General features: G+C 43.4%; 1 protein-coding gene across 14 annotated transcripts in view; it reads left to right on the top strand.

Moving 5' to 3' along the window:
• Positions 1-21,458, top strand: part of DAB1 (DAB adaptor protein 1) — a 539,237-nt gene extending 517,779 nt beyond the window's left edge. For 13 of the 14 annotated variants that reach the window (XM_068140690.1, XM_068140688.1, XM_068140689.1 and 10 more), the window contains 6 exons: positions 1,840-1,902; positions 2,773-2,881; positions 4,863-5,411; positions 6,211-6,338; positions 7,294-7,392; positions 17,771-21,458. In XM_068140690.1, the coding sequence (XP_067996791.1) occupies positions 1,840-1,902; positions 2,773-2,881; positions 4,863-5,411; positions 6,211-6,338; positions 7,294-7,377 (933 nt within the window). In that variant the 3' untranslated portion in view covers positions 7,378-7,392; positions 17,771-21,458. The remainder of the gene's footprint in view (positions 1-1,839; positions 1,903-2,772; positions 2,882-4,862; positions 5,412-6,210; positions 6,339-7,293; positions 7,393-17,770) is intronic. The other variant, XM_068140693.1, reaches the window with a different exon arrangement.
• Positions 21,459-22,111: the final 653 nt, after the last annotated feature.

The raw sequence follows: 22,111 nt of genomic DNA, 5'->3' as shown, positions 1-22,111 counted from the left end.
TCATGTCCACCAGAGCTGGTGTGCTCTGAAGAAAACATGAATTTTCCTCTTTCTTCCTTTTTCCATTTCCATTCAGATACTCAGAGGGATATATAAGCCCATCAGAAGAAAATATATTGTCCCAGCACTAAAGCAATGTGATCTCTTTAATATAAGACATGACATGATGAAATGTGAAATAATTCACCCCTAGGTAGATCATTAGACATAAAGCTGAGAATACTCCAAGCTGCTAGACAAATCCAGGTCTAAGTGATTGTAGCGTTGCTTTTGTATGTGGGAACAGAGACTAGGTTGCAAAAGTATTTAACCCTTTAAAACAATTATATTTGGGATATACTGCTTAAAGGATCATTTATAATAGAAGGTTGAGGGCAGGTAGAAAACTTAGAAGGCTCTTGCTTCTCTGGTAGGTTGTGAAGATTGACCAGCCGGCACGGTTCATGTCCAGAGTGCTAAGAGTCTGCCTTTGCAGATCAAGACTCAACTGAATTTCAAACCTATACCTGTGATACAAAGCTGCAAGGTTTACCTGCCTAAGCTGGGGAGGAGGTTCAATGAACTGAAGTAAAATTTGCATTAAATCTCATTCATAAAGAGAATTGTGGCTTCCCACAGGTGTGGATGTGATTAGGTACAATGCAAGGAAGAGGGAAAGCCAGTAAGCAGGAGCAAGGTGGTGGAGAAGGAGTAGTTCCTGAGTTTCCATCAAAGCTTTCCAGAATAATCACCTTGATAAGGGTGGTTGATGGGCTTTAGGTTTCCTGCAGAGCTGTAAGGGATTATAGAATCATGCAATGTTTCTGTGATTGGAAGGTAACATTAAAGGCCACCTAGTCCACACCGCCTGCAGTGAGCAGGGACATCTGCAACTAGATGAGGTTGTTTTGAACTCCATCCAGCTTAACCTGGAATGTTTTCAGGGATGAGGCTTCTACCACGTCTCTGGGCAACCTGTGCCAGTGTTTCACCACCTTCAGTGTAAGAAATCTCTTCCTTACATACAGTCTAAATCTACCCTCTTTGAGTTTAGAAGTAAATCATGCCTTACTGATTTGCAGCTGGACTCCATCTGAACTGGATTACAGAGGCGGATGTGTGGAAGAGAGAGCTTTATTACAGGACATGTGAAGGAGCTTGCTTTGTGCAGTCACTCAAGGTGCTCCTTATTATGAAAGTACTTTTTCTCTTCTGGTCCAGCTGAATGAGACCAGTGTTGGTGACCTATTTTGAGATCAAATTGAAGGACACCCTGAGAAAACATTTCTAGCATGAGTTAAAGGTAGAGGTGCAAGCTTACAATAACCCAGTTGTGCAGCCTCCTTCGAGTCCACTTATCCAGGTCACACCTGTCCCATGGGCAAAGGAAAATCAGGCAGCACTTTAAAAGCCCTTCTCTACTGCATCCTCCTGTCACTTCCATAGTCTGCTGTTGTGTTTTAAGACCTTCAAATGAGGGTTTAGAAAAGGAGCCAGGGAAAAGAACTAGCCTGAACCACGCTTGGTGGTCATCGATGGAGTTAAGGACAGACCAATAATGAATCCAGTCCTGTTCTGGATAGTTTTTTCATGCTTTATTCCTTCTTTTTTTTCTGTCTTATGATAACAAAATCCCTATGGAATCATTTTTATAGGGTCATGTGTTGGTTGGCTGGGTCCATCTGCAATATCAGAATCCCATAGCTTAAACCCACATGCTTCCTCCATTTGACTTGCCATTTGAAGCCTACCTGGCTTTTGGGAAATTGCTAACTGTTACTAGTTGAAAAGTTAGCTCAGTTTCTTCTCCTCAGATGATAAATGGAAATGTGTTGGTTTTGTTTTGTTTCCTCTTTACAGGCTGTTACCCAACTAGAGCTTTTTGGGGACATGTCCACTCCTCCTGATGTAACCTCTCCCCCAGTGAGTACCCAGGGGATCTGAGCTGTGTGTTTTGCTACATGCTGTTTGCTGCACATTTACAATTCAGGTCACCAGCCATGCCACGTGGGATGAATTTCAAAGTAGTTTTTATGTTGCAAGAAAATAAAAGTGAAGCAAATTGAATGTGGAGTCAGTGGAAAAAAAAAAAAAAAACACCAACATCTTCAATTGTTATTTTTCTGATACAGGGCTAGGTGTCAGCTAAGATATAACCAGAGCTGCAGATCTCCTTCCCTGGTGTTTATCAGAGGTGCATGCTTCACTGCACTCTGTCTCTCCACTGCACTGCAGGAGGATCCAGTTACAGCCTAATATATCAAGTCTCTGGTTCCACCTCACTCTCATCTTGCTCAATTGGATTTGGGTTGTCCCTTAACGTAGCCCTGTGGTGCTGGTCCTGTTGGTTAACTGGAAATTACATTTATTCACTTTTCCGTAAATTCTGCAGATACCTCATTTGCCTTTACTGTTTCTTGCATTAGTGCCCTGGTCACTGCCTCACTTGGTTGTCACCTAACATCTAGAATCACAAATCTGTGTGTTGTGGAGAAAGAAATGAGGTTAATGTATTGGATGGGATGAATTGCAGGCAAATTTTCTTTCTAATTTTTTCCTCTTATCTACAGTCTCTTATTTTCTTTCTTTTCTTTTTTTCCCTCCTATCCTCCAGGAAATTCTAATAATCTTATTGCTCTTGGGTTTTTTTTCCCCCTCTACATTTTCCCATTCTTTTTCCTTTTTCTTTCTTCCCTCCAAACCTGTACTTTTAGATGATGGAACAGCAAACTGTGTGCTGCAGAAGCTGTAGCCAGTATGTCACCATTGTGTTTTATTCTTGTCTTCTTGCAGACTCCTGCTACTCCAGGTGATGCCTTTATCCCATCTTCATCCCAGTCACTTCCTGCTAGTACAGACATGTTTGGTTCTGTACCTTTCAGCACTGCTGCCGTACCCTCAGGTAAGGAATCTGCTGGCTCAATTTCAGTGATCGGTTCTCAGCTCTGGTTTGCATTTCAGTACTCGGAGCATTAATCTAGTGCAGTGGAAGTCAGGAAGGATTTTGAGGACAGTGCTTCTGGGCAAGGCAAAAACTGTCTTCAACAAACAGCAGTGACATCATTTGGAATTTAACCACGGGTTTTCAAACAAAAGCCAAAAGAGTTTCTGGGAGTTCAACCATAGCTCAGCCATCAGGATAACCTTCTAGGTACAGTAGCAGGAGGGGAAAAAGTGTTTAATTTAGCTTTGGGGTTTGTCTTTTTACAGTAGCAGTGAATACCCTGAGCTGTCTCCAGTAAGTAGAGGATGAGATTGTGTTTCAGAGGTATTCTACTTAGTCAGATCCTGAGATTTCCTTGAGACTTTTTTTTGTATCCTTCAAAATTCAAAAGCTGCATAGTGCTGTGCACAGACCCACACAGCACATGGGTTTGAGTGCTGACCTCTCCCTGGGAACTTTGGGGTATTGCAAGAGCCAAACTCTCAACTCCACTTGGTGGGGGGGTGGGGGGTGGGGAGGTGGTGGGGGGATGGGAAGAAGTGCTTTGAATCATTCAACTATGATTTTGTGATTGGTTCACTCCATCTGCTGTGAGGATAGGCTAAGGGAACATGACACACACACACCTCAGAGCTGCCTTTCAGTACCTGAAGAGATCCTACAGGAAAGCTGGAGAGGGACTTTTTAAAAGGGTGTCTAGAAGTAGGACAATGGGGAAAGGTTTGAAGCTGAGGGAGAGCAGGGTTAGACTGGATCTTAGGTGAAAGTCACAGTATCACCAAGGTTGGAAGAAACCTCAAAGATCATCGAGTCCAACCTGTCACCACAGACCTCATGACTAGACCATGGCACCAAGTGCCACGTCCTATCCCCTCTTCAACACCTCCAGGGATGGTGACTCCACCACCTCCCTGGGCAGTACATTCCAATGGTAAATGACTCTCTCAGTGAAGAACTTTCTTCTCACCTCGAGCCTAAACTTCCCCTGGTGCAGCTTGAGACTTTGTCCTCTTGTTCTGGTGCTGGTTGCTAGAGAGAAGAGACCAACCCCTTTCCTGGCTACAACCACCCTTCAGGTAGTTGTAGAGAGCAATGAGATCTCCCCTGAGCCTCCTCTTCTCCAGGCTAAACAATCCCAGCTCCCTCAGCCTCTCCTTCATCACAAGGGTGGTGAGACTCTGGAATAGGCTGCCTGGGGAGGTTGTGGATGCTTCCTCCCTTGATGTGTTGAAGGCCAGCTGGATGAGGCCTTGAGCAGCTGAGTGCAGTTGAGAGGTGTCCCTTGCCTGTGGCAGTGAGGTTAGAGTAGATGATGTCTAAGGTCCTTTCCAACCTGAGCCAGTCTGTCATTCTATCATCATCTCTGATGGGCTGTGTTGCAGCATCATCTTAGCCACTGCACCTCAGAAAGGTTACATAGATGGTGAAGTGTTTTGAGGGTAACGCCAGACAAAAACGCTCGCTGCTTGAGTGAGGTTGCAGTGTGGGCAAGACAAAAGGACATCTGGAAAATCCATTGTAGCCATCTATTGACATAGATAAATACCTGAGTTACTGTTCCTTTCATCACTCACTGATAGATCTTTCAAAGTTCAGTTTCTGTTTTTTATTTTATTTTATTTTAATTAGGACTATTCCCATTGCAGTTTTGAAACCACCTCTACATTTAGCATTACAAACCGACCTAGAAATAAAGTGAAGAGTATAATATCCAGGAGAACTCAGAAAAACACTCAGGATAGGAAGAAAAGTTTTAAAGCTAGGAGAATATTGAAAGGAAAAGAGAGGTTGCATGTTGCTCTAGGATCACTAATATAGCCTTGCCTGTTCTTCAGCTATTGTGTAGCTTTTCCTGCATGCTCTTGACGGTAGTATTAAAATCTTTGATCTCTTTTTGTTTGTTTGTTTGTTTTCCTCTTGCTTTCTTTATTCTTCAAAGGTTATGTTGCCATGGGAGCTGTTCTGCCCTCATTCTGGGGGCAGCAACCACTTGTTCAACAGCAGCTGGCCATGGGTGCTCAGCCTCCAGTCGCTCAGGTGATGCAGGGGGGACAGCCGATCACGTGGGGCCAACCTGGTATTTTTCCTCCTACTCAGCAACCGTGGCCATCTGTAGCTGGTCAGTTCCAACCAACTGCCTTCATGCCAACACAAACTGTTTTGCCTTTACAAGCAGCCATGTTTCAAGGTACCATTGCTCCTATAGCTACCGTTCCACCCACAAGTGATTCCAACAGGTCGAGTCCACAGACAGACAGGCCCAGACAGAAAATGGGAAAAGAAATGTTTAAAGATTTCCAGATGGCTCAGCCTCCACCAGTGCCATCAAGAAAACCAGATCAGCCTTCCCTCAGTTGTACCTCAGAGGCCTTCTCAAGTTACTTTAACAAAGTTGGGATGGCACAGGAAGCAGATGATTGTGATGACTTTGACATCTCTCAGTTAAATTTGACTCCTGTGACTTCCACAACACCATCTACAAACTCACGTGAGTATTCACATGCTTTCAGCCACACCTGTGCTCAGGCCTGGTGGCTCCTCAGAGCATTGCTTTCTTTTTTTGTCACTAAAAGTTTATTGCAGTATAGATATGGACTGAGAACCCTCATGCATGGTCTAGATAAATAAATGTGTTCCAGTCATAAAAAAAAGTAGCAGAGAATTTCAGAGACCAGTAGCTGCACTCTGAGATTTCATTTCTGAAGAAGACTCTAATACACGTTCTGTGCTAGGGATGTGCAAGCTGGTTAGAAAATGCCTATGGCATTCAGCCTTTCAGATCTGTCCCATTCAAGCCTTACTTTGCAGAATTTAGGGGCTGGGTATTTAATAGCTTGATGTATTGGACATGTGAGGGAATTCATTGAAGAGCTGTGAAATAAACTTAGAGAGTTTGTAGCGTGGAGGTGGGGGATTTGGCAGATTGCTGAGAAGACGAATTCAGGAGACACAGATTCAGCAGGGGCCAGCTGGAGACCTTCTGTTTCTCTTACCTGTCATGGGGCAAGTGTCTCATGCATTTCTTAATGCAACATAGTGGCATCTCCCTGGTTCCTAAAGACAGATGCAGCAAGAATTAATCCAGAAGCTGCTGAATGCAATCCAGTATAGGGAACTGAAAATGACTGCTGGGTTGAAATTCACCTCTTTATAAACAGCTCCTCAGCAGGAAATAATTTCCAAGGATGAAAAAAGCTCTAAAACATGAGCAACTTTTGTGCTGCCCTGCCTTTCTTGACAAATTAACAGATCTGGATTCTGTTGCTGTTACCTTCATCTTTGTTTAGCTCCAACCCCTGCTCCCAGACAGAGTTCTCCATCAAAATCATCAGCATCTCATACCAGTGATCCTGCTGCAGATGACCTCTTTGAAGAGGGGTTTGAAAGCCCAAGCAAAAGTGAGGAGCAAGAGGCTGTGAGTAGCAACAAGGTTTCTAAATACCAATTAGCTCTTTTTTGTTTGTTTTTGTGTTTTGCTTTTTTCTTCTAGAAAAGACAGAATTTAATGTTGTTTGGTAGCAGCAGAAATAACTCTTCTGATAGGACTGGGTGGCATTTAAAGGGGAGCTGCAGGTAGAATTCACTTCCTGCTTTGGTTTTGATAGCTAAAAGCATTACATTTCTGTTGATATGCACTAATACTGCATGCAGAGAACGAAACTCTGGAGTTCAGATGTAAGGTTCTCTGTGTTAGTTGTACCCAGTGTCCTTTTGAGCATAGTAGCATTCTCTTACTGATGGTGAGGAGAGGTAAAACAACAGACATGCTGAGGCTGCAGAGAGAGATGTGAGAGTTTGTGTGCTAAGAGATGATGGCTGATGTTGGCTTACACATTCTTGCATCCCAGTTGCTTGCCTAGTTACATTCCTCAATGTTCTGGCCCTCAGTATGTGATTTCTTTGCCTTTGACTCAGTAGACCAAAGCAAGAAATGTTATCCAAGCAATGATTTAAGTTGCAAGGTATCTTAGGCAGAGAAGAGCCCAAGTGAGCCAAAGGCAAGAGGGAGTCTGCACCAAAAAAGAGGAGCCAAAGGTACAAAGCAATGCAAGCTTGGCCTCTTTCTGATTCACATAGTTTCACTGGCTTTCAAGGCCCTTTGCAATTCTGGTTTGCCCGACCCAGTACCTTCTGAAGCCTGTGGCAGCTCCTGCACAGGCTCCACAAGGTCCTGGTGAGGTCCTTTCCTGCTTGCATCAGCCACAGGAAAGCATTTTGGCTTTTTGAGAAGGTATCAGCGGTGAGGCCTCACTTCCTGGTTTTCATGAGATAGGATGTACTTGTTATGCCCACAGCATGAAAATAACCTCGTGTTGACTTTTCACTTTCTTATGGTTGAGAAAAAAAGGTTTTATGTTCTTGTATTCTAGCCTGATGGGTCTCAGGCCTCATCCAACAGTGATCCATTTGGTGAGCCAACTGGTGATACTATAAGTCCACAGGTCGGTAGCTAGATAGCGCAGGTTGGGGTAGGTATCTGTCCTTTTTTTCTCTACACCTTGAGGTGCTCACGCTTCCACCAGCTCCCCCCATTGCTTTCATGGATGCATGGTTTCTTTTTCCCCCTCCATCTCTTCCGTTTCCCCTCTCCATTCTCCACAGCGTGCTCCTCGTGCTCGGTGGTTTGCATGGCTTTTGCCATTCACTAAGTGTCGCAGCTTGTGCAAATCTGTGTGTTCCAGCTGCCTGCATGCTTGAAAGAAATGTGGACTTACTGCACTTTGTGTTCAAGTTCTAAGGGGAAATAGGGAAACTGAGCCACTGCTAACAACCTATTAGGTAGGACATGATTTGTTTGGGTGTTTTTTTTATCAGATCCACTCTGGCCTTTAGTCAGGTGTGACATATTAAATGGACTGAGACATCTTACCCACAGACATAACAAACATTAACTGAAATTATGTAGTGGTACATGAACACCTCTACCCTAAATCAATGTGATAATCAGTAGAAGCAGCGCATTCATCATCTGCATGTTAAAAAAAAATCCAACATTGAAATGGGTTTGTGTGTTTTTATCTCCAACTGCAAATTAAAAACATCTGAAAATTATGATCATTCCTATTACCATTGGCATACTGATGTTTTAAAAGTTAATTCATCAAGTGTAAGTCATTTCAATCCAAACAGTTGGGAAAGATGTTGCAGAACACATCAGAAAATGTGACTGCCAATGAACATTCTGTGATTTGTTTCAACATAGTGTCTATGTTTTACCAAAAAGATAGAGTTTTCTGAGTGTTGAGCATTGTTGTTCCATCCAGATCTTCCCTAGTGTTACTCTTTGAAGGATATGTTTCATTATCTTCTCCCTGTCTGCCATTCTTGCTTTGAATTATCCAAATACATGATCTGATATGCTTTCTGTGCTTCAGCACAAACCTTCTGGAGCAAATCCATGACACTGGTAGAACCCTTCTGATTTTTTAACAGAACTTGTATTGTGTCCACCAGTGACTTATCCACTCTTCACTAGGAGCCAGTTTACTTTGTGCATTAAATATGGTTAAAAAGCCTTAAAGCAACTTAACTTTGGATCCTAGAATGGACTAGGTTGGAAGGGACCTTAGAGATCATCTACTCCAAACTCCCTGCCATGGGCAGGGACACGTCTCAACTACACTCAGCTGCTCAAGGCCTCATCCAACCTGGCCTGCAACACTGCAGGCATCCACAACCTCTCTGGGCAGCGTGTTCCACTCTTGTGATGAATGACTTCTTCCTAAGATCCAGTCTAACCCTGCTCTCCCTCAGCTTCAAACCATTCCCCCTTGTCCGGTCTCCAGACTCTCTTATGAAAAGTCCACATCCAGCTTTCCTGTAGGATCCCTTCAGGTATTGGAAGGGTCCCCCCTGGAATCTTCTATTCTCCAGGCTGAACAACCCCATTTCCCTCAGCCTATCCTCACAGGAAAGGTTTTCCAGCCCTTGGAACATCATTGTGGCCCTTTGATCCACTTGCAAGTAGTAAGATTATCTCTTAATAATACATGGTGCTGTGAGAAGGCATCTCCCCCTTCTTTAGCTTCACCAACATAATGCTCAGTTCTTGGGGGCTGAAGCAAAATGGGTATTAAGCTTTGTGTCTTCTTGACTCTCAAAATGACAGTGTAAGGACAAAGCTGAGCGGAGCTGCTCTAGCAAAATAATATGTTGGTTATTGTACTCCTGTGAGAACTTGGATGGTGCCGCACGGTAACTTGGCTTTGCCTGTGCATGACCTTGGGCAGGACTGATATAGCCAGCTGTCCCACCTTCAGACCATCTCAACAGTTCTTTCCTCACTCAGGAAAGAGGTTTTGACCTTTACCTGAGCCCCACACTCTGCAAACCCATTTATGTTTGTTTATTGTGGCCTATCCTAGTCATAGAATCATAGAATCAAGCAGGTTGGAAAAGACCTCAGAGATAATCAAATCCAACCTATTACCTAATACCTAACACCTCATGACAACTAAACCATGGCTCCAAGTGCCACATCCAATCCCTTTTTGAACACCTCCAGGGACAGTGACTCCACCACCTCCCTGAGCAGCACATTCCAATGGTCAATTACTCTTTCTGAGAAGAACTTTCTCCTCACCTCAAGTCTAAACTTCCCCTGGCACAGCTTGAGTTGGTTGAGTCAGGGACATTCTGAAATTCATCATGAGGAGAACAATGATAAAATCTCTTTCTAATTTGCTGGCTATCACAAAACTAGATTAACATAATTTGTAAACTAGCATCACACACTTTTACCTGTTAGGAGCTCTGAATATAACTTAAACCAGCAGTTTAAGTCTGTTAATGAAGATTGTTGTGTAAGGAAGTCATCTGGGGGACACCTTTGTTCTGCTTTTATATAATGCTTAGTAAAATATATTCTTCTCCCTGCCAAGGGTCTCTGGGAGCTACAAGAATGGTGCATTGCCAGTGATCCCTTGTTGTCTTTTTCTATATTATTTTTAATCCTTGTTGGGTCTTGCATAAAATACCTATCATTCTCAGAACTAGATTCTGGGAAGCGTTAAATAATGTTACTGATGATGGCATTATAGTAATTCCTAAAAGCTGTAGGCAGGAACAAGAAGCTGAACAAAAAGAAAGCCTCCATCCAGTGAAGTTAAACTAATTTCATTGTGCCTCTGTGCAGTGCCATTCAGCAGCGGTCCATAGGAAATCCACTTGCTGAAAGCAGCCCATCTAGTGCTGAAGCCTTGTATCATCAGAGCAAGGCAAAGTCTAATCTCCGTGAAAAATTATCAGTTCAGGACTTACTCCTGTGCTGTGTATTGAGCTCCAAGTTCAGAGAGAAACTCAGTGGGGAGAAACTTGTAGTACAAAAGAATCACAGTCTGGATAAAAGCCACTTCTGTGTCTTAGATGGGAGATTTCTTCACTCTTTAGAACATGGTTCTTCACATCAAGAACAGCTCCAATGAAAGGACCTCTCTGGAGCAGGGCAGAGCATTGTGTTCAGAAAACATAGGTCTGTTCACAGCATCTCTGTGAAGTCAGCTATGGCAATCCAATATCTTTACTTATTTTCATAGAATGGCTTAGGTTGGATGGGACCTCACAGATCATCTACTCCCACCTGCCCACCATGGGCGGGGACACCTCTCAACTACACTCAGCTGCTCAAGGCCACCTCCAGCCTGGCCTTGAACACCCCCAGGGTGGAGGTATCCGTGACCTCCCTGGGCAGCTTATTCCAGAGACTCACAACCCTTGTAATGAAGAACTTCTTCTTAAGATCCAGTCTAACCCTGCTCTCTCTCAGCTTCAAACCATTCCCCCTTGTCGTGTCTCTAGACACCCTTATGAAAAGTACCTTTCCAACCTTTCTGTAGGATCCTTTCAAGTATTAGAAAGCAGCTCTAAGGTCCCCTCGAGTCTTCTCCATGCTGAACAACCCCAGCTCCCTCAGCCTATCCTCACAGCAGAGGTCCTTCAGCCCTTGGCTCATCTTTGTGGCCTAAATACTGCGATCAAATGTCACAAATGTGATCTGACTCCTTATGGACCACACAGACTGGTTCTTAAAGAGAAATTAGCAACAGAGTGAAAACACTGAAAGAGAATCAGGGAATATTTGATACCCACAGCTATTGCAGTATGAGTCATTTTGAGTGCTGGAACAAATGCAGCTCTGTTGATATGCTGCCCAGTGCAAGACTTGTGCTGGCAGTCGTTCGTGAGAGATTCTGAGGAAGCCTTCAAAACATTTGTGGCTAGAGCATATCTTCCTGAAGGAGTCATTTAGTTGTTCTGTGAAATGTGTGCAGACAATTACAAGCCCTCAAAATATGTCACACCCTTCATGATGCTATCAGCACTGTCAGGAGAGCAACAGTTCATTAGAATATTTGTCTATCAGCTTTTGGTGGTACTTTGGTGGCCCATTGCCATCATCCATCTTTGAGCAAGTGCCATTCTCAGTGATAGATGTGCCTAATAATCTTAGTCAGCTCCAGGATGGACTCCTGTAACTCTTTATTTGGGCCCTTAGTAGGAAGTTGAAAGAAAACAGCAACTTCTGGACAAAGCATTGGCACTTCTGGGAGCTTAGTGAGCCACAGGAGGACAAATTAAGCTGATTCTGCATCCTTCCTTTTCTTCTAGCCCCTTTGTATTGCATGGGTTCAAAATATCAAAGGCTGTATTTGCAGCACCTGTTACTATCATTCATCCAGCTCAGTAAGAGCTGAATAGAGTCCAAAGAAGAATTCATAATGTTTGTGGACGGCCTATTCCTACTGCGGGCTCTAGAGCTGTCATTCTCGAACTAAAGACACAGCTCCAATCAGGACTGTGAACCTGAGAGAGAAGTGATGTTTTGTGTTTGGAAAGGGATTGCAGTTTGGGAAGTACTGCTTCATACCAGACAAATCCTCAAATTGTCCTCCTGAGCCCTAGGCTCCTTTGTTCATCATCAGATTCCCCAGGGAACCTGGAGGGATAAGGATAAAACCAGAGAAATTCAGGCTGCTCTGTGAACAAGCATCCTACAGATTTGCCTTCATCTCCACTGCTACAATCCCCTTCAAGCTAACCCTTTTAATGCAGCTGACTCATGGATGGGTTTCTTACCTCTTCCAATGTCTCCAAGCCAGGTACCCTTTCATTTCTCCATCTTCTTCTTCTAAACAAAGAGACAACATAGTGTGTAACGTGACCAGAGCTGTGTACTTGCCAATTGGCAACGCAGCAATTCAATTAGGAGATGAGCTCTCTCTCCTGGCTTTCCCTGTAATGAGGTCATTCCAGAGTTCCCTGCCTTCTGCACAACAACTGGTTTTAAAAAGGCACTTGTGCTAATTTAGTATCTTTGAGACTTCTGGTTCAAACTGGCCATCAGGTTCAAAAGTTGTGAAGGAGAGTTGGCAGGCAGATAGAAAGTGGAATTGTGTGGCTACTGGTTTGTTAGGAAAGGGACCCAGAAATAATAGATGTGTTTCTTGGCTGCAGCTCGTTCTTGCAGGATGGAGCAGGGTTTATCTTTCTGAGTAGTTCTTGTTGCTTTTTTATTTTATGGATGTTTAGCATCTATCTTGATACTAAAATGAAAGAGCCTTTTAAAGTGCTACTAATTAAACTGGATAGAATCATAGTATCATTAAATTGTGTCATTTGGAAAAGACCTCTAAGATCATCAAGTCCAAGTGTCAACCCAGCACTGCCATGACCACTAAACCGTGTCCCCATGCTGTGTCCACATGTGTTTTGAACACCTCCAGGGACAGTGACTCCACCACCTCCCTGGGCAGCCTGTTCCAATACTTGACCACTCTTGCAGGAAAGAAGTTTTTTCTAATTTCCAGTCTAAACCTCCTCTGGTGTAACCTAAGGCCATTTTCTATCACTTGATACTAGGGAGACCAACACCCACCTTGCTACTTACCTGCTTTCAGGTAAGCTTTTAGAGAGCAATAAGGTCTCCCCTCAGCATCCTTTTCTCCAGGCTGAACAATCCCAGTTCCTTCAGGTGCTCCTCACCAGAATTGTACCCTTCACCAGCTTCATTGCCCTTCTCTGGTCACACTTCAGCACCTCAATATACTTCTTGCAGTGAGGGGCCCAAAACTGCAGCCAGTATTTGAGGTGTGGCCTCAGCAGTGCCAAATATGGGGGCATGCTCACTTCCCTGCTCCTAGTGGTCACAGTATTCCTGTTACAAGCCAGGATGCTGTTGGCCACCTGGGCACACACTGTCTGATGTTCAGAGCACCAGCACCCCCAGGTCCTGTTTTGCTGAGCAGCTTTCCAGCCACGCTCCCCCAAACAGCTGAGACTAGGAAATATTCCTAGGCAGGTTTATAGTGAGAATAGAGGCACTGTTCAGTTGTGATCCCAAACTAGAGGCTAGCTGTAATAAAAAGAACCCAAGCTAAGCCACTAGCTGTTAGTGGGCCAGCAGGAATTAGCTGTCTTATCACTGAAGCTATTTAATGTGGATCCCGCTTGCCAAGTTGACTGTGTGCTGTTTTACTGAGTCAGCATGCCAGAAACCAGAGAAGCTGCCTTGCACTCCCATTCTCTTCACTTGCATTCCCAGCACAAGACTCTCATTTTGGCTGGCACTCCAGCACACTTATTTCATGAAACTCTTCTCATCTGAGCCTGCCCTTGCTGATCAGTCAGCCAGGAGTAAAGACAGTGCTGAGAACCTCTTGTAAAGGGCAAAGAAATCTCTGCAGGCCTCACCTCTTACCATGCAGGGCATCTCGCCTGGAGCTTTGCACATAGCAGGGTGCCTTGCACTGATGAAAGGACTTAAAGAGCAAAAATACTTTCACAGCATTACAGAATGTCAGGGACTGGAAGGGGCCTGGAAAGATCATCCAGTCCAACCCCCCCTGCCAGAGCAGGGTCACCTATACCAGATCACATAGGAATGCATCCAGGTGGGTCTTTAATATCTCCAGAGAGGGAGACTCCACAAACCCCCCTGGGCAGCCTGTTCCAGTGTTCTGTCACCCTCACAGGGAAAAAAGTCTTCCTCGTATTTCCATGGAACTTCCTATGCCTCAGCTTCCACCATTGTCCCTTGTGCTGTCACTGAGCAGAGCCTGGCTCCATCCTCTCAGCACTCACCCTGCGCATCTTTATCAACATGAATGAGGTCACCCCTCAGGCTCCTCCTCTCCAAGCTAAAGAGCCTCAGCTCCCTCACTCTCTCCTCATAAGGAAGATGTTCCACTCCTTTAATCGTCTTTGTGGCTCTGTGCCAGGCTCTCTCTAGTAGCAACCTGTCCCTCTAGAACTGAGGGGCCCAGAACTGGACGCAATATTCCAGACAAGGCCTCACCAGGGCAGTTTCTCCCGGGTTGAGCCTCTCGCAATGTTTTGTGTGTGAGCTCACTGACACCACCCCAAGAAAAAGCTGAATCTTTCAAGAGATGTTCTCCAGTGATGAGTTCTGCTGGGGAGCAGATGTTAATATCTTTAAATTGGATGCAAATTTACTTCCAGTATTTACATAATGTTATTCAAACCCATTAGCAGCCTTGTTACCTCACACAGTTGTGTGCTGTAACAGAAATACTTACTGTTTGCTACGGTCTTGTTTGTTGTGCAAAATGTTCCTAGAAATGGGACGAATAAGCTGATTTGAAGCATGAAGTATCTCTGGAATATGTAAATGTGGCATACATAGGGAAAATTTTTCTCTTTGGCAGTTTTTGCAGTTCCGAGAGACTTCCTAGCTCAACATTTGCACAACATACTTGTAGCTTCCTGAATATTCAGATGTCTGACTTCAAGCATGAATATTTAGGCATTTCTGATCCCTTACTGCAACTTGTCACTTGGGTCAGACACCTGACCTGTGAATTCTTACCCCCTTCCTGAAATATCTCTTTCACTAAAGGCTTCTGTTCAGCATGAAGAGCCCCATTAGTAGATGAGACTGTAGCTGAACACTCCTTTGATAGCAGCTTCCAAACATAAAGGAAAACATTTATTTTTCAAACATCTGTCAGGAACTGCATCTCCCCCAAGTTGATAGAAGCCTTCAAATAGGATTTAGCAGCACAGAAAAAAAAAAGGCGCCACCAGTTGTCATCTTGGTTGCTCCCTGTTGGTGAAAGCACATCTGGAAAGGAAAACACTGTAAGATATAAACCATTTATGTGAGCTGGAAGCTTTGTATGGCTATTTTATTTGGTCCTCTCTGATTTTTTTTTTCTGACTGTGACCCATTCTTACATTTCCTTCCCTCTGGATCTATTCCTAATACAGTGGTAGAAGTAGAGAGTAGAAAACACTGATGAGGTCATTCTGATGCTGTGAGAAGGGTTAGGCTCACCTGCCCTTTAATGACATTTCCTGGGGCATTTTCATGGAGCAAGTGAAAAAAAGGGGATTTGTTTCTGCTTCCAAGATGCTCCAAAATAAGGCTTGTGCAAGCCACTCTGCCTGTGAGAGACACACTCTGTGAAGTCAACAGCACCTGACTCTCCTTTTGCCTCTTTTCTGTCCTTTTCTGCTCTGTTTTGCTCTCTTGAGTGTCATTATCAATACTTTACAGACCCCATTTGCATGGAGCAAGATGCAGTGCTTGAATTATCTCAAAATGATATGAGAAAACAAATCTCAGTGACTGACAAAAAATCCAAACCAAAACAAAACCCACAAAAACTTTGGATGAGAAGATTGCAGGCAAATTACTGCAATTAATTTCTCCTGTAGGCATCTGAAGGCGGGGGCTGGGGGGGGGGATCAATTAAAGGGAAGACATAAGAACACACTTTTCATTCACAATTCTCTGGTCTACTGGAAGAAAAAATGATTCAGATCAGTGGGAAAAGCAGGCCTTTGCCACTTGAAGTTTATCTCAGCGAAATGTTGGGTGTGAATGGAAGAGATTTCTAATTAAAAGGCTGCTTCATGCGCTGTTGAAAGTGCTGATGACCGATGATGAACTCCTCCTCCTCCTCCTCTTTCAAGGATGTCAAGTTCAGTGACACCTTAGGACACCTGTTACTTAAGTGCATCTGCATATCTCACAGATCTTTGAGGACGGCTCTAACAAGCAGGCTTGACATTTTGAACAGCTCTTTTTTTCCCTCCAAGGCATTTGAAAAACTGATGTCTTTTGTTCCGAAGGGATGCTCTCCCTCCCTCCCCTTTTCTTCTCCTCCTTCCTTTTGCTTCCCTTTGCAATCATCTCAGGTTCAGCAAATGCCTGAAGAATGACCTGGTGTGTGTCACGTTCCCACATTAATTAGTACAGATTTTCTCTGAAGTAGCTGTGATAGATCATTCTGCCAGCTTCATGTCTGCAGTACATGAAAACTGGCGTAGGTAGACTTAACACAGAGTATGTGAAATGCAGTTATTTACTCTCAGTCATTTCTTCTGATTACCTTTGGTTTTTCAAGGTCACAAAATATATTTGCTTCTTGCTGGAGATAATTTCAGCAGCATTTATTTAATCATCCCCAAAGGATCTCTCTCATCCTCTCATATGCTCATAGTGTACTCAGGGCTTCACACAAGTAGAAGATGGGGAAGCAAAGCCTCTGCAAGCTTTAGAAATGTAGTCTGTTCAAGGAATAAGAGACTCCTTTTCTTGGCTTGGGGAGAAGCAGGTGGTATTTTGGACTTGTTGTGTCGCTCCTCATTCAACATGAGACACAGAGTGAAGCAGGACAGGGCAGTGGGATGGGGCACAGCCTGGAACAGTGCCCAGGCACCCCGAACACAGCCTAAATGTAGCCCTACACATCCACCTCTCAGCGGGTTTTTCTCATCAGCAGCAGCATTTATATAAGCAGTGCTTAAAATCCTGTGCCATCCCCTGTGAGCCTTTGCAGTGCTCTGCAGTGCCCAGTGATTTATTTCTTTTTTTTGCTCAAAGTCAGCTTCTGCTGATGCTGCTGTTACCAGAGTTGATTCAAACTTGCTTAAATTCAACGTCATGGCATGGTATTTGAATATTTATCAAGCTGTGGAGAGTTAATGCAGTATGGCATTAATTAGCCTTTCTGCCTGTCTGGTTCTTTTTTTAGATGTCATTCTTAGTTTAATAAATTAGTTTCTGGAAATGAAGTAGAATGGATTCCAGGGTCCACGGGTGGTTTGCTTCCCACTGCAGCCAAGATGAACATAGTACTAAAAAAGCACAGGGTGTCAGCTCTGAAGAGCTGAAGAATGTAGTAGTTTTGAGCAGCTTTTTTCCCCTCTCCACACCCAGGAAATTCCCAAGGAAGCTCTGTTAGCAGACTGACATGCTTTCTTCTGAGCTTTAACGACTCTGCTAATGGTGATACAGACTCCGCATCAAACTGCAGAGCTGGCTTTCCTCATTCTTCAGAGGCAACTCATGTTGGTCTTTTAAATCCCATCACAGCTTCACTAGCTCAGCTTTCAGTGATGGTTTCGATCTGCAAGTGGTTTTTCTCCATGAGATGCGTAAAACTCACAGCTGAGTACTGCTGGTGTGCTGCTGGGGAGGGCTGGGTCTCAGCCTGCTACAGGGAGCAGCATTTTACCCCAGCTACATTTGTGGCCTGCGACCTTCCAAACATTTGGTCATACAGAGATCACTTCATTGCTTCATGTGTCTGTGCCCAGCAATACCTCCTGAGGATCAGTGCACAGCCAATACTGGAAGGGGCAATTGATAGCAAGGACTCATTTCCTGAAACAATGATGTCACCTTCGCTGAAGTAATGATGCCACATTTCCTTCACAAATCTGCTGGGGCTGCCAAGATTTACTCAAGGCAGAACAGAAACCAAACACTTCCTTTGGGTTTTGACTCAGGAGGTATTGCTGTTCTCAAGCAGATGTTATCGAAATGTTGTAAAACCTGTGTCTGGAGACATCTTGCCTTATTTTTCTGTTTGTTATCCCCAGGAAGCAGAACCTCTCTACGCCCAGATCAACAGACCTAAGAAATAGCATTGTTACAGGCTTGTGGTGCTCCAAGACTCAAATGAAACCCAACAACCTGGCAGGCCTTTGGCTTCCATGCTGTGTTCTGATTGATTTTGTCTGACAAGGAGACCTGATTGCCCTCCTGGGACTGGCTCTATGAGCATTACTGACATTTCCTTTTTGGCAACCAATGGCAGATTCCTGTGGCAGCACAAAACGAAAGCTCTCCCTGCTTTTACCAGCCCCATCCCTACAAGTCATGGGTATCCAGACTAGGAAACTGTAACTCCGCGGTCTTCTTTCAAACGTTCATCATCTTCCGTGTGCCACATCTAAATAAGGAGCATCTGAAGTTTAGTGAGCATTGGACATCCTTTTTCTTTAGAGCAAAGAGCAGAGTCTGTCTGTAGCAGTGGCATCATCATTCAACAGCCTTCTTTTGGGGCACGAGTCGGCACTTTTTATGTCACGGCGACATTTCTATTATCATTTACATCAGGCTGATCCTGCCTTTTCTTTCCCTCCCTCCCCTTCTGCAGACATATTTAAACAACAACAACAAAAATACTGTGAGTGTCCTCGTTTTGTTTTTTTTTTTTTCTTCTTCTTTTTTTCCATTTCTTGACTCTGTAGTTTGGGGTGAGTGACAAATATGACAGCGAAACTCCTCCCGCGGAAGCGGTTCCTGACTTGAAACCACAAAATCAAAACGCCGTCGTTCATCCACCCTGACTGAAAAACAAACACACAAACGTTGCCAAATGGACCTTTAATCGTGAGGAAGAAATGCTGCTTTCTGTTTGAATACTTGTGGTGTGGGTAGAGGAAGGACATGGAGTCCCCACTGAGTAAAGACAAAAAGAATAAGAGTCAGTATTTCCTAGGAAACTCTAAACATAAAGTGCAGAAAAAAAAAGAAAAAGAAAGGAATATTTTTATTTCTTCAGTCTCTTGCTGCTGTAATGCTATGCAGACAAGTGTTTTCTTCTCTGTGTGCCATTTTTGATGAAAAAAAGAACAAAAACAAACAAAAAAAAAAAGCAAAACACAAATAATTTGCCAAATAATACTGGTCTGATCCTGGTTTAGGAATTTGGATGAAGAGGACTTTACAAACGGGACAAGGATGACGTGTGGGCTTTGGAATAAACGAACTGATTCCGTGATCAAATTGTTCATCTTTATCACTTTTTGTACATCAGAAACAAACAAACAAAACAAAAAAAAATCAAATGGGATTTTTATTTTATAACTTGAAAAGAAAAAAAAAAATCTTAACTGTTAAACTCTTTAAATGTTTAAGGGGGAAAATGGCTTTAAGGAGTTTGAATGAAAATTGCCAGGTTTGGTTTTTTTTTGGTTGGTTTGGTTTGGTTTTGGGTTGTTGATTATTTTTTTTTTTGTAAATATAAATGTTATGAGAATTCTTTTCCTGATGCCATTACACAGTAGAGAAGGTAGCAAGCTGCAGTGCTTGGGAGGTGTGGCAGCCCCGGTTTGTGATTCTCACATCACGCAGGTTTGGTGGTGGTTTGTGTTTTTTTCCCCACGTGCTTACAAGAAGGGGCTTGAAGCTCAAAGTGCATTTGCCAAAAGCAGTCAGCTTGACAGCAGCTAGTGAAATTAGCAGGAACACATGGGGTTTATGATCTAGTATTATCACAAGGACATGCTCCATTTACAAGAAACCACATTTCATTGACATCCCTTTGAACCTCTGCAGAGAAGTCATCCCAACCGTTTACAGGCAGAACAAAAAGAACGGAAAACTTCCTTTTACATTTCTGAAAGCAGAAAGTGCAGTGTTTGGCTTCCTGTGTTTAGCACAGGATTTTCAGAAAGAAGCTCTCTGTCTTTTTTCCCCTACAGAGAATTGTTATACAGGTCAGATGTGTTTTCCTAATGTTTCTATGCAGTTAACAGTATATTGAATTTAGTGGTTTGACACTAAGAAGAAAAAAAAAAACCATAGGAAAAAAAAAAGAAGAAAAAGAAAAAGGAAACAAAAGGAAAAAAAGGAGGGAAAAATTAAAATAAACAAAAAGTAAGAAAAAAGGAGGAAAAAAAATATAAAAAGGAGGAAAAAAAAAAGAAAAAGGAAAAAGGTTAAAGAAATCAAATAATTAATCAGTTTTTAGGGTGGTTGTGCAGATTTTGGTTTTAAATTGACACATTAGGATCTGCATTTTTGTCATGGTTAAAAGCAGGCCTGGAGTTCCAAATCTTTTGCTTTCTTTCATCTCTGTTATGAGCTAAAACCGGTTTAGAAGGCAGGATAACTGAGGTGGAAATTGTTGCCGTGTACAACCAAATCTCACACCATGATTCCAGCCTTTGATTCTTGACTTAGAGAAATTAGAGAGTTGTGCTTTACAGAATGTATGTGAATGAAAAATTAGCTGTGAATAGACCTAACAGAACCTGCAGAGAAGAGGACTTTTATCCCCACTCACAGTCATTTGATGCTTATTCCTTAGTCATGTGCAAACAGCTTTGTAGCAAAGCTTATTTTTCCCCTCAGCAGAAGTTTTCTAACTGGAGAAGAGAAATCAAACCTTGGTGGATCGAGTGTTTCAGACTTAAAAGCAGAGGTAAAAGCACTTCTGAAGGACATTTTATGTTAAGAGTGTTTTCCTGATTTGCACAGTGGTGCTACTTTTCTTCCTCAGTGGCTCTTTTGGGTTTTGTCCTTCATGTGGAACCACAAAGACAGTTTTGTTTCGTCACAGACGTTTGAGGTTCAGTGTCATCGGTACATTTCCAGTTCTGGGGTGAAATGTTGAAAGGAAAAAGAAGAGGTTTCTGTCTCAGAGGCTCCATTGACATCCCATTTGTTGTAGGAAGCAGATCATTTACAAATAGGTGCCAAGGGAATGAAGCTGGGGTTTAAATGTCTCATGAGAAACAGCTGGACCATTACCATGGACCTTTGTCTTACCTTTACCAACGCTACTAAATCAAACCAAGTCCTTGAATTACCTTGTCATATGATTAGATCATCCTTGGCACGGTTGAGATGCTGAGTTGAGAGGACAGGAAGGCCTCTGCACTGTACCAGTATTGTAGATAACTAAACTATCCAGCTTGTGCAATTGTCTAATTCCTCATCCTTCACTAGCACTAAATTCGTCACTTTAAATCTCAAAACCAGGGAATCCCACCAGCCATCCTGTTACCATCTTCCCCCACCCCCTTCCCCCTGTAGCTTCTTGATCTTTACCTGTCATGAAAAGATATTTTGATAGATCGTAGTCATCCAAGTGTCTGATGAAACCTTTCATCTAATAACGTACTGGGCACCTTCTTTGCAAAAATGTTTACTCCTTTAGATTTTTTCCCTTCATTTTGTTTTTCTTTCCTTTTCTCTTCTGCATCCTGACACCTATTTTTTTAATAAAGATGAGAAAGCTAAAATGACTGTTGCAGTGCATTTCTAAACCTACTTTAACTTTACCTCAAATAACGAGCATTTGTTAACATAGAAGGACACATTATTTTTAACTTTGTGTGTGATGCATTCAGCAACAACAGCAAACAACAGAAACCGACCGATTTTTAGAGCTTTTTGGGTTGTGGTTTGGTTTGGTTTTTTTTTCTTCCATTGATTTCTGTAACACACCATGTAATACTGTTATGAATAAAAACATTTGAAAAAGGTGGCATTTCACTAAGTGTGGTTCATGGCCTTTTTTTTTGCCTCTTCCCTGCTACTCTGGGTGAGGGTATTGAGTCCATCATCAGTAAATTTGCAGAGGGGACACCAAGCTGGGGGCAGGTGTTAATCTGCTGGAGGTAGAGGGGCTTTGCAGAGGGACCTCAACAGGCTGGACAGATGGGCAGAGTCCAACAGTATGAGATTTAAAACATCTAAGTGCTGGGTTCTGCACATTGGCCACAACAACCCCATGCAGTGCTACAGGCTGGGGTCAGAGTGGCTGGAGAGCAGCCAGGCAGAGAGGGACCTGGGGGTACTAGTTGATAGTAGGCTGAACATGAGTCTGCAGTGTGCCCAGGCAGCCAAGAGGGCCAATGGCATCCTGGCCTGTACCAGGAACAGCGTGGCCAGCAGGAGCAGGGAGGTCATTCTGCCCCTGTACACTGCACTGGTTAGGCCACACCTTGAGTCCTGTGTCCAGTTCTGGGCCACTCAGTTTAGGAAAGATGTTGACTTGATGGAATGTGTCCAGAGAAGGGCAACAAAGTTGGTGAGGGGTTTGGAACACAAGCCCCCTGTGAAGAGAGGCTGAGAGAGCTGGGGTTGCTTTGCCTAGAGAAGAGGAGGCTTAGGGGAGACCTTATTGCTGTCTACAACTACCTCAA

Source organism: Melanerpes formicivorus, unplaced genomic scaffold, assembly GCF_026170545.1.
Source record: "Melanerpes formicivorus ecotype bairdi unplaced genomic scaffold, bMelFor1.0.p_v2 SCAF_7, whole genome shotgun sequence".
NCBI lineage: Eukaryota > Metazoa > Chordata > Aves > Piciformes > Picidae > Melanerpes > Melanerpes formicivorus.
The sequence above is the reverse complement of the archived record's forward strand: the minus strand, read 5'-3'. Positions and strand labels throughout refer to the sequence as shown.